Source organism: Podarcis tiliguerta (assembly GCF_965153285.1).
Source record: "Podarcis tiliguerta genome assembly, chromosome: 3".
NCBI classification, from domain to species: domain Eukaryota; kingdom Metazoa; phylum Chordata; class Lepidosauria; order Squamata; family Lacertidae; genus Podarcis; species Podarcis tiliguerta.
The window spans coordinates 30,105,295-30,124,547 of record NC_139536.1 but is presented as its reverse complement, the minus strand read 5'-3'; the positions used below and the strand labels follow the sequence as shown (position 1 = coordinate 30,124,547).

At 43.0% G+C, this 19,253-nt stretch overlaps 1 protein-coding gene across 2 annotated transcripts in view; it reads left to right on the top strand.

The window, feature by feature from the left end:
• The first annotated feature begins 5,814 nt into the window (after positions 1-5,814).
• CAPN8 (calpain 8) overlaps positions 5,815-19,253 on the top strand; it is a 41,974-nt gene continuing 28,535 nt past the window's right edge. For both annotated transcript variants that reach the window (XM_083434476.1, XM_083434475.1), the window contains exons 1-7: positions 5,815-6,150; positions 11,516-11,585; positions 12,885-13,003; positions 13,369-13,502; positions 14,827-14,995; positions 15,836-15,919; positions 17,304-17,389. In XM_083434476.1, the coding sequence (XP_083290602.1) occupies positions 5,914-6,150; positions 11,516-11,585; positions 12,885-13,003; positions 13,369-13,502; positions 14,827-14,995; positions 15,836-15,919; positions 17,304-17,389 (899 nt within the window). In that variant the 5' untranslated portion in view covers positions 5,815-5,913. The remainder of the gene's footprint in view (positions 6,151-11,515; positions 11,586-12,884; positions 13,004-13,368; positions 13,503-14,826; positions 14,996-15,835; positions 15,920-17,303; positions 17,390-19,253) is intronic.

Below are 19,253 nucleotides of genomic sequence, written 5' to 3'. Positions count from 1 at the left end.
TCAACTAAGATTTGCTTAGAGTAGACCATTGACATTAATGGCATGTTCATTAATTTCAGTGCATCCGTTCTGAGTAAAATGTAGTTGAATACCACCCAAAATGTCTAAACAGAGTCCCACACCCTGTCAGTTAATAATGTCAAGGCTGAAGTAGTGCCCAGATTAAAACTGAGCTGAAGGTTCAGTTGATACACATTTAAGCCTTTGTCATGGGAGGAGTTACAGCTCATAGCTCTGGCTGGCAATTAGTTTTGATAGCAAGTCAGCTTGAGTAGGATGCTGCAGAACTGGCCAAGCTCTCCCCAAATTGCATTCTGGCCAATTCAGCCAGTACTCTCATCCCCCCCCTCCTCATTTTCCTCTCTGCCTTCTGCATTGCTTGGAGTGCTTTCGGGGGAAGCAAGAGACAGGAAGGTGCAAGCAGGTGATGGAGGAAGCCTGACCCACCTCATGACTGGAAAGGTTAAACTTGACAGTCATTAACTGAGCCTTAATTCCCCTGACAACTCTTAATGAACATGAAAAATTCAATCCCTTGTCGCAGATATATAACCAAGCAGATCATCCACCCTTGATTGGGAATTAATTATCTCTTTCAAGCACTCCCTGTTGCCTCTAGGTGGTGCTTGTGCATCAATTTTCGTTTTTAATTGTTACTATTAGCAACAGTCCTTGAGAATACAGGTCAGAAGCAGCGAAGCTAAGGATCACGTCACATATGAACATTGGGCTTGCACACAGATAAAACTCCATGTATGGGAAATTGTGTACACCGCCACTTGTGAATAGAATTTTGAGTATATAACTAGCTACAAATAATGGCCAGGAGGCAACTGTGTGCATTTGAGAAGCATTGTGCCTTTAGAGGCCTTCCAGATAACAGCTTTCTTTCTCAAAACGAAATAACACAAAGAGAAAATTCAGTTAAAGACTCTTTTCTGAATATATTGATCTAGGCAGGATGTTCTGACCTGTGTCTTTGGAAAGCAGGGGGAAATGAAAGCAAGGACTTAAACGAGAGCCTAGAGGAAAGTAAACACTGAGTGCTGGACTATGACTTGGATTCAAATCCCCACTCAGACATGAAGCTTTCTGGGTAATCTTGGATGATTCACTCTCAAGATGGACCAGCCCAAGACGTTTTGGCACCTGAGGTAAACCGCAAAGCGGTATCTCCACACACTATGGAGTGAAGATCGACACCAGGAACAAGCGTGGAATAAAGATCTACATCAAGAACAACCATGGGTGGGCTGAAGTGGTAATTAAAGACTGTTGTAGGGCAGAAAGGGGCCTGCTCTGAATCCTGCTGAGAAGGTGCAGAGCCCAGGAGACCCCACAGGGCAGCACCTGCCATTTCCCCCCTAGGACTGGGAGGAGACCAGCAGTGCCTCCTATTTGACAAGAGGCCACTGTAGAGGCAACATTGTGGGTGCTGCTTGAAGAAGAAGCAGCTTCTGGCCTCCCAGGAGCTCACCACAGTTGTTGTAGCTACCGTTGTAGCCCTGTGAATTCTGCCGCCTGAGGCGGTTGCCTCACCTTGCCTCACAGGTGAGCCAGCCCTGCTCTCAAACTAATACCACAGGGTGGTTGTAAGGAGAAGGATGGAGGACCTTTGGCCCTCCAGATGTTGTGGTTGGACTACAGTTCCCATCCTCTGGAGTGGATAGAAGTTGACGTCCAACAACGTACAGAGGGCCACAGTTTCCTCATCTCTGCTGCAATGTTAATCTTGGGTGGAGGGTATAGAGAGGAAACCTTGCACAATGCCCCAAGTTCCTTGGAAGACAGGCAGGATAGATGTGGACAGGGAAGGAGAGTAGGGGCATATAGGATGTAAACAGGGTGTGCTTTTGTAGACAAAATATCTACTTCATCTGAAGCTTGAAACAAACTGAAAAGACAGCTGGTTAAGACATGTTGAGAGGTACCCTGGCTGATAAAGTATGTTGAAAAGATAAGATCTCTGTCATTCCAACCCACATGGAGGTGAAAAATGCACCTCTTTCAGAAGCCTTTTTCCTTGGAAGCAGAGCCTTGGTGCAGTATTTACACTTCTTTACAGCCTACGTTCTTACAGCCTGCTTAAACTTCATTGGAAGTGACAAATCTCCCTGCTTTCGACCAGTAACAGGCCTGTGATTTGCAGAGGATTTGATCACTGTGCTCATGTTTTGAGCCTGTAGGTGTGGGGAGAGAAAATGAGCTTTTAATGGTGGGAAACTTCCTCATGAGATAAGGAAAACACGACAAAATCCAATAAAGCTCACAGAGACTATAAAAGCAATATAAACAGCAAGGAGTGGGTGTGTGGTTTGGAGTGGGTAGTCCGCTTAGGCATTGCTCATAGTAATAATGTCTTTGTGCTCATAATGACAGAAACCATAACAAATTGGGATTATTAGGACCCCTTCAGAGGTTATGGAAAACACATGGGGGGGGGGGAAACCATGCACTCAGTGCTCCTGGTCGCTGGTCAAGTAGGAGGAAAATAAGAAGAAGAAGAGTTTGGATTTGATATCCCGCCTTTCACTCCCTTTAAGGAGTCTCAAAGCAGCTAACATTCTCCTTTCCCTTCTTCCCCCACAACAAACACTCTGTGAGGTGAGTGGGGCTGAGAGACTTCAAAGAAGTGTGACTAGCCCAAGGTCACCCAGCAGCTGCATGTGGAGGAGCGGAGACGCAAACCCGGTTCCCCAGATTACGAGACTACCGCTCTTAACCACTACACCACACTGGCCCTCACCTCTAATGCTGCAGTCCTACACCTCATGAATGTTGTTGAACTCCAGCTTCTGTTATCTTCAACCATTGGCCATGCTGCCTGGAGCTTATGGGAGCTAGGATTCCTCCAAACTGGTGTTTCATTTTTGCAGGTGCATTTAGTGGTGGTTTTATACTGGACTGTCCATTCATCACCATTTTATTAGTTGTTCTGCAATGCTTCCCCAATGTTACCACATTATTACAAGGTGGGGGGCAGGGCATGTTTGTACTAGAGTGCATCAAAAGCACAATATGTCTGTGTGTGCACACACACACACACACACACACAAAACATTTGTATTATGGAAAGTTACAGGATTTAAGTAGCAAACTACAGGTTATGCACTGATTGAAAATGAAGCAGCCTGTCTGCCCTGAAACTTTTACAGGCACAAACAGCATTGTAAACTGGATTGTGTATACCATCGTGAGCACAAATCAGCATGCATGCACAATAAAAAGGATATCTGGAGGGGTCCTTGTTGTCCAACATTGGGTGGGTCACAGGTGCCCCATCTCTGCTGTACTCACCTTTGAGAATCATAGAATCATAGAGTCGGAAGAGACCACAAGGGCCATCGAGTCCAACCCCCTGCCAAGCAGGAAACACCATCAGAGCACTCCTGACATATGGTTGTCAAGCCTCTGCTTAAAGACCTCCGAAGAAGGAGACTCCACCACACTCCTTGGCAGCAAATTCCACTGTCGAACAGCTCTTACTGTCAGGAAGTTCTTCCTAAAGAAGTCCCATTGAACTCAATGGGGTTAACAGGCATGTACAGGATGGCACTGTAAGATGCTTTCCATTAATCTGAGATGGAAATAAATAACTAAGACCCTTCTCCCAACCACCACCATCAACAAGGCCTCCTACTTGCAGCTGCCATTTTCATCAGTCTCTGGGCTGCTCAAAGGGAGAGCAAGCTTTTCCCATAAGGCTGCTCTGTCTACTGAAGGCCCCATGCATGCTTTTAAAGAAATCTGAACTTTCTCCTTTTTTTTATAAAAAAAAGGTAAGTGTCCATTTGCAATTGAGTGCCCATACCAAAGACCTTGTTTTGAGAGCACTTCCTTCGAAAACTGAGGTTTGGGGCTTTGATAGTTCTATTGTTCTGCATGTTGTATAACTGCCAACGGTAGCAATTCAACAAATTGCCGGGGAAAGCTAATTGTGTGAATCATTTCTCAAGAGCATTATAGGATCATAATGCCAAGGTTGACTGTCTGAGAATTCAATTTCACAGACTTATTTCCTGCTTTTAACTTCAATTGTTAAGTGTGTTTTCCTCACAACACAGGATTTAGTTGAAGGTGAGTCTGAACAAGGTACATTTGGGTGTTTCAACAAGAGACTCAACCTTTGCAGGTTATTTGCTTCTCTATGAGATGCAGTCCTGGAGATAAATATCCCAAGTTTTAGGAGTGGGAGAGATTGTTTCTGTGTCCATAAGGGCCGGGTGAAGAACTTAGACCAGGGTAGCCAACATGGTGTCCTCCAGATGCAGCTAGTCTTCAACTCCCAGCAGCTGTAGCCAGCTTGGCTAGTGGTCACAGATCTGAAAGGTGCTATGTTGACTATCCCTTAGATCTTCTCCTTTAGACAATGATCATCTAAAACCCTTAATGGTTTAGGTTATCCAAAGGACAGCCTTTATCCATGCCAGCCTACCAATATTTTGAGTTCAGCTCTGGTTGTGTGCTGCCCACTGGTGTGATCAATTAGGTTGGCAAGTATGAATGACAGGGCCTTCTTAGCAGTGGCTCCACGCTTGTAGAATTCTGTTCCAATTGAGGTATATGCAGCCTCATCACTATAGGCCTTCAGACACATCTGTTTAGAACCACTTTTTTATAAAAAAAATAAGTTATTGTGCTGCTGATCTGAATTGGTGCTAAAATAGTTTTAACTATCTGATTTAATTCTACGATTTCAGATTCCCTGAATGGGTGAAAAAACTACCCCAAAGGAGCATGACATGCCCCCCACCAGAGGTACTACCTCTCCCTTAACACCTCTAACACCTCAAGGATGTGTTAGACGTGACTAAACTAAGGTTACCAGATTTTTTTTCCAATGAATCCGGGGACACTTTTCAACTTCAATAGGAATGATAGGATTTTGTCAGGGGACTGATTTGTAAATCCGGGGACTGTCCCCGGGAAACGGGGACGTCTGGTAACCTTAGACTAAACCAGGTGAGGGTAGCCAATGGGTCTCAAACCCTTGGAGGGTTAGGGACACCCCCTGGATGCAAAGACAGGCTCTGGTGGATTGAGTGGATGAAGCCAGTAGTGGGCTGAATGGTAAAGGAGGTGGTTTCTGCATGTGCTGTAGAGGGAAGTGAGGGACAGCCCGGGAAGGTAGCCCATGATATAGGAGAAGGAAAACTCTGATCCTAGACCTCTGCTGCTTTGCAGGATATCTTTGGGAGAATAGAAGGCTAAGGAGTAACACCCTACACAAATCCAGCATGGAGTCCCTAAGATGGTTGAATGGTGTCTTGTGCACCTCCTTCTGGCAACTCCTGCAGCTAAACTGGTGCGAAACATATTGCTCTGCTTTCCTTTGGACCACATCAACAAGGCAGATGGGGCGGGTCTTGTCATTTGGGCAGCCCATACGCACTGCCCAGGCTTGCATCTTATTCTCCATGAATTGGTCTGATCTTCTTCTAAAGCCATCCAGGTTTGCCGCCATAACTCCTTCTTAGAGTGAGAACATTCCAGTTTAACTATGTGCTTTATTAAGGAGCACTTTCTATGGGCTGTCCTGAATCGCCCAGCAAACTTTACTCCCCTTCACCTTGTCTGGCTTGTTTCCCTACCTGCAAAAGTCTCAGTTCTCCTATACACATCTTAAAATTCAACAGCTGACTAGAAAGCTAGTATCTGCTCCTCATACAATAGGAGGATACTGAATAAATGCTACAGCCACTGGAATATTCTCTTTCTCTGCCTTTCGCTTCCGTCGTCCTGACCCTTTCCCTCTTGTGTACATATTTACCTTTGAGTGTTTCCTCCTTCTTCGAGGGTGTTGCACGGCGTAATGTGCTTGTTCATTCCACCCTCACCTGGCCACACTTTCCACCTTGCATTTAGGCTTTAAGACCTGCTGTGTCCTTCTGCCTTGCACGGAGCCCAAGAGCTATGGCAAACGTGGCGATTAAATTGGCCAGGGAGAAGGAAGCCCTGAAAGGCCTGGGCTCCAACCAGAATGCCGTGAAATACTTAAAACAGGATTTTGAAGCTCTGAAGAGGCAGTGCTTACAGTCTGGCACTCTCTTCAAAGACGAGGAATTCCCCGCCTGCCCTTCTGTTCTTGGCTACAGGGATCTGGGGCCTTATTCACCCAAAACTCAGGGCATTATCTGGAAACGACCTCCGGTAAGATTTTTACATTGTGTTCATAATCAATCAGGTTCAGATAACATTTCATTCATCCAAGTGTCATCTTCAGACTCACAAGGATTGTAATAGTATGCAAAAAAGCAAAGGTACCGGCCTGTAAGAAGAAATCCAAATTATTATATAGTAATTTTACTTTGAACCCTAGATAGAGTTTGTTTTAATGTTTCTCTAAGAGTTTGTTTTAATGTTTCTCTAGTGGCCATCACCTTGATCTTGCAGATTTAAACAAGAATAGAAATGCTGAAGCTTCTTCTCCAATGGTTTGTCCTTTCGGGACTGATAAGGTTGTCAACCAGAGCATCTAAAATCAGGGATGCTTTTGGAGAGGCAATGTTTGGATTAAGGGACATTTAACATATTGCATAGAAATATAGTGTGTGAAAATTAGAGCCATTCATTATGTTCTTGAGGTTGTGGTGGTGTGGATTAAGGGACATCTGGCAACAGTCAGTGTTGAGAATGCCTGGAAACATATTCTTTGGGGATTTCCTTCTGCCAATTTCTGAGGTTTTAATAAGCTTAAACTTCGCTGTGCTATTAGAGATACTGTTTCAAAGGCACATTGATGGCACATTAACTGTCAAAACGGGGAGGGAAAACCTTTCTGTGTGTGTATCATTTTTGCAGGTTGTTAGATGTAATTCCATTCTGCTCTGTTTCCGCATTAGTCTTCAAATCCTCTGAAAATACTGTTTAAATATGTATTTAATGCATTCCCCCCTTTTAAATTAGTATTTTCTCTCAAAATATTTATCCCCATTTTCTTTCAAAACATGTATTTAGACTGCAATCCTTTACCTACTTTATTGAGAGTAAGTCCCATTGAACTCAGTGAGGCATCTTTCTGAGTGGTCTTATCATCTTGTCCCACTGATTTCTCCTACCCCCAGGGAAAGCCATACATTAGCACTCAGAGCAAATGACAATCTGGTTTTTTTGTGGATTGCCATTTGTTAAAGAGCTGGTTTTCCCTGGGAAAGGAGTGGCGTGAGGGGAAACAGCTCAGACCCAAACTTTCTAGGCACGGGACAAGCTTAAGTGTGGACAAGCCCTGTATCACAACTACTGAGAACTGCACCCCAGCATTGGGAGGAATGCAAAATCTGGTGGACAGCAAAGTTCTGATCCCATTAGTCCACGAGCTGCAGATCAGGCCATTTTGTTTGCGCATTTGCAAGACCGCATACTATTCCTATTTCAAAGCCAAATTGCAAAAGAAATGAAAGTAGCTTAAAAAACCAAACTCTCTTTAATAATACAGTGGTACCTCGGGTTACATATGCTTCAGGTTACATATGCTTCAGGTTACAGACTCCGCTAACCCAGAAATAGTGCTTCAGGTTAAGAACTTTGCTTCAGGATGAGAACAGAAATCGTGCTCTGGCGGCACAGCAGCAGCAGGAGGCCCCATTAGCTAAAGTGGTGCTTCGGTTAAGAACAGTTTCAGGTTAAGAACGGACCTCCGGAATGAATTAAGTACTTAACCTGAGGTACCACTGTAGTTACCTTTTTTTTTTTTTGCCAAGTACATTCCCTCCCCAATGTTCTTTTCAATCACTTTCCTTTGACTTCAATTTCATTGTCTTTTCCTTCTCTTGACTCTCTCGCACAGTTTCATAGATCACATAAACATAGGAAGTTGCCTTTTACTGAATCAGACCATTGGTCCATCTCACTCAGTATATACTAACTGGCAGTACTACATTTCAGATGAAGGAGAGTCACTGTTCTTCCTGGTTGAGCATTGTTCTTCCCAATGCTGAGAATTGGGCCTGGGAACTTCTGCATGCAAAGCCACTGAGCCCTTCTTCTAAGTTTCTTTATGTGTGCATGGCAATGTGAAATGTGATGAGGTCTGGCTGAAAGCCATTCCTAAACTTCTCTTTCATTTTGGAAGCATTTTCAGATAGTGCAGAGGTCTCTTGTCAACAGCAGGGTGGATGGAATAGGGTGTGTGTCTTCAGTTGCCTTCATAAAGTTTACTGTTCAGTGAAATTGCATATGCAGTTTTTACTACATTTTTTAATGAAACAATCAAGGAACAAACACCTCCTTAGAAAGGCTTTTACTCTCCAGGCACTTTAGAAAGATTTGAATGCAATGTGAATGAAGAACAGAACAATAAAAAACTTGCGACTGTTTCTCAGGAAAGCAGTTGCAGCTTATTTTCAGTATTGTTGTGTGCCTCCCCAATCTCTGAGCTGTATGGGCTTCCAAGCATTTATCCAGGCTTCGTGATTCTTTCTGGAAATGAGGCACAGTGGAAATGGGGGTGTCTTTGTGATACATAGGTTAATTACACATATATGCAACCTGAGCCTACGATGGAGGGGTTCATGACATGAACACCCCAAGACGGTCTTGTTTTTCTCATAGCTGCAGCCTTGCAGATGATGCTGACCACTGGGCTGTTATCAGCGTAATCAGTATTCTAATGCTGGTTCTTACTGTGTTATGTTGTATTTTAACTACAGTGGTACCTCGGATTGCATACACTTCAGGTTACATACGCTTCAGGTTACAGACTCCGCTAACCCAGAAATAGTGCTTCAGGTTAAGAACTTTGCTTCAGGATAAGAACAGAAATTGGGCTCCAGCAGCGTGGCAGCAGCAGGAGGCCCCATTAGCTAAAGTGGTGCTTCAGGTTAAGAACAGTTTCAGGTTAAGAACGGACCTCCGGAACGAATTAAGTACTTAACCCAAGGTACCACTGTACTATTGTTCTTAACTGCTTTGTTCTTACTACTTTGTATTTTATAACAATTTTTTTTTAAATCGCAAGCTGCCTTGAATCCCAACTTGGGATATAAGCACATTAAAATAAACGGGGGAAAAATTGTAAAAACAATTAAAGATATCTCAAAGCAGCTACAGATTTTTTTTTTTTTAAAAAAACCACATTCTTTCACCCAGCAATCTTGGGTACCATACGAATAGTATAAAGCAATGCTGATATTTTGACAATTCTGGGTGGCATTATGATTATTATTACTGTATTGGCCCGAATATAAGCCGCACCTGCAAATAAGCCACACCTTTAAAATTTGGCGGCTTGGGGGAGGCTTCGGAGCTGCAGTTGGGACAGGCACCATTGCCCCACAATCCTGGGCTGCTCTTTGGGGTAGGGGAGCTGCATCGCTTTGCCAGTGGCCTCCCCACCTTTACCCCTTCATTCCGGCGGCTTGGGGGAGATTTGGGATTGGTGGCTGGGCTGGGCGCCGTTACCCCCGTGCTTCTGGGCTGCTTCCTCAGGTGTAAGGTCACGAATATAAGCCACACTTTAACTTTTCACAATTGGAATTTGGAAAGAAGAACTGCGGCTTATATTGGGCCAATGCAGTGGTACCTCAGGTTACATACGCTTCAGGTTACAGACTCCGCTAACCCAGTAATAGGTTTATATATAATAAATATATATAAATATATATTTATTATTTGGGATGAAGCATGCAAACCACCCCAGACTTCTCCTTTCATCTGGATAATTCTACAGTGGTGCCTCGGGTTACAGACGCTTCGGGTTACAGACTCCGCTAACCCAGAAATAGTACCTCAGGTTAAGAACTTTGCTTCAGGATGAGAACAGAAATTGTGCTCCGGCAGCAGGAGGCCCCATTAGCTAAAGTGGTGCTTCAGGTTAAGAACAGTTTCAGGTTAAGAATAGACCTCCGGAATGAATTAAGTTCTTAACCCGAGGTACCACTGTACAGTATTATTAAAATTTATGTACCACCCTTCATCCGAAGATCACAGGCCGGTTTACAGCATAAAGATACAAAATGAAAACACAAAATACCTCTCATAATAATAACAGCTACTCATCTCAAGATCTGATAGAGAGTCTTCCAGTTACGGCTACGTGGGAAATGAAAACTTCTCTCTCAAAAGCTGTGACACCTTGGCTTCTCCCCGTTCCCAGAACAATCTACCACCTGCCGTCTTTCACCTACATTTAGAACAGCATGCCATATGCCTGGATCAAGAGCAGGTTTCTTTCCCTTTTCCTTTTAACAAACTCCTTTGGAGTGTCTGTGTGGCTTTGACAGGAATTTCAACAGGCTGTTCGTGTTTGATTTTAGACCTGCTGCTTTATATCCGCTCCTAAACATTTAGGTTTTTATGCAGCTTTTAGTGGTGCTGTCGGTAGTTTGTTCAATGGATTGCATTTTTATCGATTGTTTTGTGTTTTCAATTTTGTATATTGCTTCAAACTATTCCAGAAAAGAGAATAGTGGTGGTGACAGTCCTGGGAGCGAGGACCTTCAGAATTGTAGTGCAGAGAAATAGTCATTATTTTGCAACACTGCTGAGGATTCCAAATTTCAGTTTGGATATCATTCTTAGAATAAGACAGAATGGCACATCGAAAGAAACATGTTCATGAGCCCTTTGTTTCTTAGAAAGTAAAATAATGAGAACTTACGCACCTGCCTACAATTATGTGAACCATTATGCTGAATAGACAAAGAATGCAAGCTTATGCATGTTTCCTCAAATGTAATACCCACTGTGTACAGTGGAGCTGACTCCTAGGTAAGTATGCATAGAATTGCAATTTTAAGAATGTGTGCTGACTATTTTTTTTAACCTCAACAAATCAACCAGAGCTTAATTTTTCAATTAGCTTGATGTTTTAAGCGGTGTCATCAATGATGCTCTGGTCTTTTTGTTAGAGTGGCTCAGCTGAATTCCTGATCTAGAACTTACGTAGAAATAAATGAGCTTTCCACCCCAATAATGAATCTGAAAGCATTACTGCAGAACAGTCTTAAAACTAGTTACAATTAAATATTACAAAGTAACAAAGTCACACATTGCACTCAAGTAGCAATCAATGCAGTTCAGTCCAAGAACTTCTGTCTTTGAATCCAGATTCCATTAGGTTGGAAGCTCCTACTCCCAACCAACATGCTATAGAAGTCAACTTCTAGGGGCTGTGGGGACTTCAGCCCCCACAATAAAATATTTGAGGGGGCCAGGCCCCCACAAAGTTGATGTGCATTGCCATTCAAATAGTGTGTGTGTCATGTGATCGCTTATGCAGAGTGGGGCTTACCTGGCCCCCCCCCCAATATTTTATTCCAGTTGGTACCCCTGCAGCGCGCTGATTAGGTAGGTTCACATTTAAATGCAAAACCAGAATGGAATTTCTCCCCCAATCTTAGCAGAGGTAATTGTGATAACCATTTAGTGCATTTGACCAGCACTGAATTTGTAGGAAGAGCTCAGTTTCAGTGGAAATCTGCAGGTGACGAAGATGCTAAAACATCACAAGTTAGGTACAGGATTTTGAGAAATGGTGTGCATGCAAATCTAACATTTAATTCATTTTTGTTTTCAGGAGCTAGTCCCCAACCCTCAGTTCATTGTGGGAGGAGCCACTCGTACAGATATTTGTCAAGGGGAACTGGGTAAGTAACTGAATAGCACTCCCCCTTGCTGTCTTCTGGGGTGTTAGGGGAAGGAGGGAACCATCACAAACACCAAACCGTACATGTTTTAATTAGATGTACAAAGGTGAGTGCAAAGAAGAAGCGCCAGATAAGTCGAGCAAATAAATATCAAAGAAGCAATATGGATCTAGGATGTAAAACACTTGAACCCGAACTTTATTGCTTCTTTTGCACATGCCCCCCAATGACTAGTCTAGGAAGCTGAGGAAGGTTTCACCCTCATTTTCGTCTTCTGTGTCAGGCTTTTTCTTTTTTCATTCATTCAAAACTAGCACGCCCTGTCTAATTTAGAGGAATAAGAGACAGGCTGTCTCTAAGGGTTTCTTTCATTAAACTTTGTCTCTTTGTCAATAACAAAAATTAGTGGAAATATCAGCCTGGCAACTCTCAAGAGAACTTGAAAGACTCAGGATGTTTTCCATATATTGTACAAACAACCTGCTTTTTATTATTATTATAATACTAATAAAAAAACAGAACACACCAGGAAAAGAAAAGCTTAGCCTTAAAAGCTTTGCCTTAAATGCAGAATCACATCCATAATCTTTCAGAATAACATGGTTTAAAGTGGATCTTCAAAGGCTGTTTGCCTCTGTACACATAGGTTAATACTCCTGCTGAAGCTTTCAAATGCCAAGGGCCCTTTTAAAAAACATTATTTTACAGAGCATGGCATTTAAAATAAGTTTAAATTTCTGTATCCTTGCCACATGTACTTGTTGAATGCCTTAGGGTAAAGGGTAAAGGGACCCCTGACCATTAGGTCCAGTCGTGACCAACTCTGGGGTTGCAGCGCTCATCTCGCTTTATTGGCCGAGGGAGCCGGCGTACAGCTTCCGGGTCATGTGGCCAGCATGACTAAGCCACTTCTGGTGAACTAGAGCAGTGCACGGAAACGCCGTTTACCTTCCCGTCAGAGCAGTACCTATTTATCTACTTGCACTTTGACATGCTTTCGAACTGCTAGGTTGACAGGAGCAGGGACCGAGCAACAGGAGCTCACCCCGTTGTGTGGATTCGAACCGCCGACCTTCTGATCGGCAAGTCCTAGGCTCTGTGGTTTAACCCACAGCGCCACCTGCGTCCCTTGTTGAATGCCTTAAAGTGTAACAAATCAGCAAGCCCATTTGAAACACAGGGCAAGTTCCTTATGGCGGTGACAGAAATGAGACGTTTCCATAATTTGACAGCAACGAAAGCATTAATAGGTTCATATGCTACAATGTCCAATTCTCCCATTGAATCTGATTCTTCCAGGAGACTGCTGGCTTTTGGCGGCTATCGCATCTCTCACATTGGATCAAGAAATTTTAAGCCGAGTTGTTCCCAAAGATCAGAGCTTCCAGAAGAACTACGCTGGGATTTTTCACTTCCAGGTATCTCTTCCATATTATATATAGAGTAAGCAAAAGTAGTCAACAATGTCAAAGAAGGATCATGTCCTGGAAAAGGCAGAAGGACTTTGCCCATCATGTGTTTGCATACTTTTCTGTGTGTATAGTATAGGCAAGATATAAACCAAGCAGAAACTGATTCTTCTCTCCAACCTCAGCCAGATATTCCAGCTCTCTATATGACTTCACTCAGCAAACTTAAAAGTTATTTGTACAAGAAAAGATAAAGCATTGTGTAAAAAGTGGTTAGCTATGCCTCATGGTTTTATATGTTGAATCCAGCTTGAAGTGCCTTTGATGGCCTGATATTCAATATGTGAGCTTTCCCTCCCCCTTTTTTTTGTCAGTTCTGGCAGTACGGAGAGTGGGTGGACGTTGTTGTGGATGATCGGCTCCCCACCAAAAACGGGCAGCTCCTTTTCCTGCACTCTGAAGAAGGCAGTGAGTTCTGGAGTGCCCTGTTGGAGAAGGCCTATGCCAAGTAAGCAAATGATTCTTAGATTTTGCTCAATGGAGGCAGCTGTCATGAGGCCTATCAGTCACAGTCTACTTTCTGCACAGTGCCAAATGCTACCAGTGAATTTTTCACTGGGTGAAATATAGGGCTGTAGTCAACAGTGTTGCTCAGCTGATGGTAAGGTTTTCATCCCTTGAATGTCAGTTTTCATTTCTTAATGCAGAAAGTATTGATTTGATGTGTAGAGATCTTTCCTATTCTAATTAATTCAAGAAGTTTCCAGAAGCTTCTCTGTGTGAAAGGAACTAGCAGAAAGGTTCATGATGTTTGGGTTATACCTTCAGAGAAGCTGAGTACAGCTGGCTTAAACTGGTTCTGTTGTCTCTTCTGTCAAGGTCATGCTGACTATAATAAGAGGCCAGAGGAGCCCGGGTTTTACTTTCTCTTTCTATCTCTCTTCCTTCTGGTGTGGTGTTCTGCACATAGCGTTAAGGTTTAGTCTTATTATAAGTTATTGTAAGTTTAAGTTAAGACTGCTGGAACTGGATTTCTTATGGACAGTGCCAATCATGAACGTATTGGATTTGTGACCATTATGCTCATTTGCCTTCAGTAGCTCTGCTGGATGAAATACAACTGCCTTTGGTCTATTTTTGGGGAGTCCTGCAAAATGTTTAAGTTTTCACTCTGCTAACTATACATTGGAACCTGCTCTGGATCAATATTGAGTAGAATTCCATGACATTGTATAGGTAGGGAAGCTATTTCTATTCCCCATCCCTCTGCAATCCCTGTGTCCCCTCTAAATCTGCCCTGAGGGGTCTCTTCACCCCCTGCGGCAGATTTAGGGAATGTGGTGGGAGGCAGAGAAATTGTCTTATTTAATCTGTATGACATGTGCATGTGTGGAGATTGCCCTCATGCTTTTTTCTGCACTGTAGGTTAGTAATTGGCAAGGCTGTTAGTTTTGGCTTGTTTTAGGTTCTCATTTTTCCAGTCCTAAATGCAGTTTGCTCCATTTCCACATACATTGCAAGTTCGTTGTTGTTGTTTTTGACCCAGTTTGCATTAATATTTCCAAACACATTTCTCCTAATATACACAAAATTTGCCTAGGATATGGGTTTTTGCAATGAATGTTCATCTAATAGAATTCATTTTTGCGTGTTATCTCCTTTCATGTACACATTTTTTTTGCACATTTCCCCCCACTAATGTGCACATTCTTGTACACATATTTTGATTAGAGAGCTTAAATTAGAGATTAAATTTCAAAATTTAGAGAAGTGCAAAGTTTCAAAAGCAGAGAAGTGTGGATAGACAAATTTCTTCACCATCCATACTGCAGGCTGAATGGCTCATATGAGGCTCTCGCTGGAGGATCTACTGTAGAAGGTTTTGAAGATTTCACTGGTGGCATCTCTGAATCATATGATCTGAGAAAAGCTCCATCCGACCTGTATCAAATCATCCAGAAGGCCCTGCAAGCCGGTTCACTGCTGGGTTGCTCCATTGATGTGAGTTACTGGCATCATCACCATCGTTTTCCTGTGCTCCAACCTATGTTGTGGTGAAGTGACAGAACGCTAGCAGCAGATATTTGTGTTAGGAACTTGGAACACCAATTGTCCCACTTTAGGGAAGCAGCATCGAGTCCTACAGCTAGAAAAATGCACTTGGTGTTTTGACAAAAGTTGCATCCACACTTGGTCTTTAGTCAGGGGTCTGGAAAACAAGTCCCATGAGGAGAGAATGTTTAGCATGGAGATGACTGATGGGCTCACATAGAAGAGGACAAAGACTTGTTCTCTCTGTTCCTGGGTTGGTGAGGGGGCAGCAGTCAGGACTAGATCTAAAGAGTTTAAGTTATAGGATGGTAGAGCCTGGCTGAATATGAGAAGAAATCTATCGATGGAAATAGAAGTTTGATAATGGAACCAATGATCTAAAGGGGCAGTGGGTTTTCCCTCGCTGGAGGCATTCAAGCAAAGGCCAGACGGACATCTGTTGTAGATGTTCCAGCATGTACATTTGATTTCCTGCACTGAGCAGGAAGTGGGACTAGATAGCCTACAAGCTCCCTTACAACTCTATGATTCAGAAGGAGCTCACCAGGTGGAGTCAGTGTGCTAGCTTCCTGGCTGGTGGGCTGGTGTTGCTTACTGGGAAAGCCAAATGCACTAGTGGGGCACGTGTGTTTGCACTGTGCAACCTCCACAGCTCCTTGCCCCTCCTAGTAAGCAGCAGAGACCCACCTCCTGGGAAGTTAGCAAAGTAGCTCTGCCCGACCCCAGCGAATCACTTCTAGGATTTTAAACCACCGTGTTCTGTTTTTAAAATAATTTTATATGCCCTAGATAACCAGTGCAGCTGAAACAGAAGCAATCACAAGTCTGAAGCTGGTCAAAGGTCATGCTTATTCTGTTACTGGAGCGGAAGAGGTAAAAATATAGTGTGTGTGTGTGTGTGTGTGTGTGTGTGTCTGTGTGTGGGCTTTAACAAACTGAACTGTCATGAAATTAATACTGTTGCACAGCACCCCAAGTGTCTGAGCAGTGCAAGGTTCCAGGGTATTTGTTTCCTTTTGGAAAATGAGGCACAGTGGAGACTGAGGTATCTTTATGATATATGGTTTATTTACACATATATACAACCTGAGTCTAGGATGGAGGAGTTCACTCCAAGAGGTCTTTCTCCTTCCATAGATCCAAACAGACACCAGCTATGGCTCTCTGCCTGGCTGCAGCTTTTCTCCAGCTTCTGGCTCATATAACTCCTCACTCTAACCTCTCTAAGCTCTGGGTTTATCTTCTAACTAACTCTGAGAGGAGTCTTAATTGCTCCATCCCCCAGGCTATAACCTCATGAGGAATTTAGCTTTGCTTAATTAGCTTTCAACACTTGTTGATTCCAGGGGATTAGCATTGTCTAGCACACAGCTGAAGCCACACACAGATTGGGCTTAATCTGGCACCCAAATCTTAACATACCAATAACTGATTAATTCTAACCTTTGGTTGATCTGGAGGTTATAGTGGTCTGGCACTCACAAACTCCTAACAATACTAAATGGCACAAGTAGTTTGTGAAAGTGCACTCCTTTTAACCCTCCCTCTAAAAAACTTACAGCACACTTTAAGACTGAAGTTTGCAAAGCGGTTTCCAAAACAGAACATAACAATAAAACCCATAACTTATCTGTAGAAATGCAATGAAGGTGAAAAATCAGCCCTAAAATGGGCTGATGTTTTGGACAAAACTTCCATCTACCCAATGGATGAGCTGGCAACATTTAAAAACAGCCGGTTAATGGAACAGGTTTCTGGGGACTGTGTGGAAGTCCCTGGAGGTTTTTCAGAAAATTTGTGTCTGGGGAAACCTTGCTGTTTCAGGGATTGTACAGCGAGTCCCATAAAATCCAGTTCATGAGTTCTTGAGTTTTGTGGTAGCACTAAGAAACTTGCCATAGGCCGTGGCTTTTGCATCCATTGCTTTTGTTCTTAATGGATTTATTCAGTATTTATTTATTATATTTATATACCGCCTTTTCCTCCAAGTCGCTTAAGCTGGTCACATGGATCTCCTCCCCCTCCCGATTTTATCCTCACAACATCCCTGTGAGGTAGGTGGGGCTAAGAGGTGATGACTGTGAGCTTCAGGGCCTGAGGGGGGATTTTAACCTTTGTCTCCAAGGTTCCACACTCTAACCATTACACCACACTGGCTCTCACAGGATGTTTTCTAAACAGGACTGTCATCTAACAGGATGGCAACACTGAGGGGGATTATAAAGTCCTGATGTTCTGTTTGTGGTGCTTCCCACAGGTTAACTACCGTAGCCGTCCGGAGAAATTAGTCAGGTTGAGAAATCCATGGGGCGAAGTGGAGTGGACTGGGGCCTGGAGTGATAAGTATATTATTATCAGTATATATCAGTATACACTGTTGCTATCAGTATGCAAATGATATGCAGTTGATTCTGTTTCCCCCATTTGCATTATGCATCCTTTGCACTGAATGGGGTAGAATAATGTAAATACAATGTAACACAGCAGACAGTGAGATGAATAATGTATTTTGGGGCAGAAGATGAACTGCGGCAGAATGGAAACAGCGCCGGTTGAGACAAACACAGTATGAAATGGAAAGCAACGCTTTCTTACACCCTTAGACCCGGGTCATCTTCAGATTGTCACACCCCCACCCCAACCCCAATGCTTGTATATTAACTCCTGAAATGCCATTTATTCATCTACATCAGTGATGGGGAATCTGTGGCTGTCCAGATCTTGTTGGATTCAAACCCCCATCAGTCTCAGACCTCATGGCTAGTTCTTATAGATGATAGGAGTTTGGGTCTGGAGGGCCACAAGTTCCCTATCCTTGATTTATTTATTTTTTGAATATGTACCCCACCCTTCTCCTAGGAGTTCAGGAGATTATCCCACGTTAGTTCCATAGCAGCTCCATGAGGTAAATTAGAATGAGATATGGTGGTTGATCCAGTCACTCTGAGGGCTCCAAGGCAGGGATTTGAACCCAAGTCTCCTTAGCACAATTACCACACACTAGCTGAATTCTGTCCTCCACCTGTAAGATTCACACATTCTATAAGCATTTGTAATGTGGGCATCTGACTGGGAAGATGTTCGTGTTGATTTTTTGAACGTTGCCCTGGAAATGAGATGGGGAAAAAAGGAGCTATCAATCTCTTTTACATTGTCACTGGCTCTGCTGTATAACATATGAAGTTCCTCTAAAATTACATCTGGCAAAGTTAATATATCAAATGACAGCCGAAAGGAAGAAAGTAATATTAATAAGTTAGGAGGGCTATCTATTAACTCACACCCATGGCTTTTCATGCCTGGATAGTAGAGCAGAAACATATAGGAAAAAGAGTATTTCTAAGAGGATTCTTAAGCCCGGCTGAACATGGGGCCGAGCTAGACACAACGGCTAGCTACACCTTTGCATTTTACGCGCATACTGAAATCATAGCTGTCAACTTTTACCTTTTCTTGCGAGGAATCCTATTCGGAAAAAGGGAATTTCCCTTTAAAAAAGGGAAAAGTTGACAGCTATGACTGAAATAAATGTAAGCACCAGGTAAAGGGTGGGGGGTGATAATTATCAGGATGATTGGAAGAGTTTAACCCTTGCAGTGATCCCAATGAAAATTGTTCCCTTGGAGCCACTTGTGTTGAGATGTCACCCTATTTTGTATTCTAAAAAATCTGCACATTAAATGCAGTTCTGTACATGTGCAATTCTATATATGTATACTCAGAAGTTAGCCCCATTGAATTCAATAGGGCTTTCTTCCTGGTAGGCATATACAGTACTATAGGATTGCACTCTTAACACCATATGCTTATTTATTTGAATGACTGATTGATTGATTTGTATACTGCTCTTGCTCCCGTCATCCATCGTTACAAAATATTTCATACCACCATTAAAAATCTAAACACAAACTTCCAGAGATACAGTCTTAACATTTCCATCTGTTGGGTCCCTGGGGACTTAACTCCCAAAGGCCTGGGCAGATCAATAGGTCTTTAACTGGCATCTAAAGGCCAGCAGTGAGCAGGAGAAGACTTATTTCCCCAGAGAGAACGTTCCAGAGGTCAGCACACCTGGCAAAGAAACAGTTCCTACTCTGAAACAGAATTAACTGTACGTTAAACCATCTCTGGAAGTTTATTTTTATTATTTACAGAAATTTAAAACGTTTTCATTTGAGAGGCATGTGATCAGGATCTCCCTAGAGCA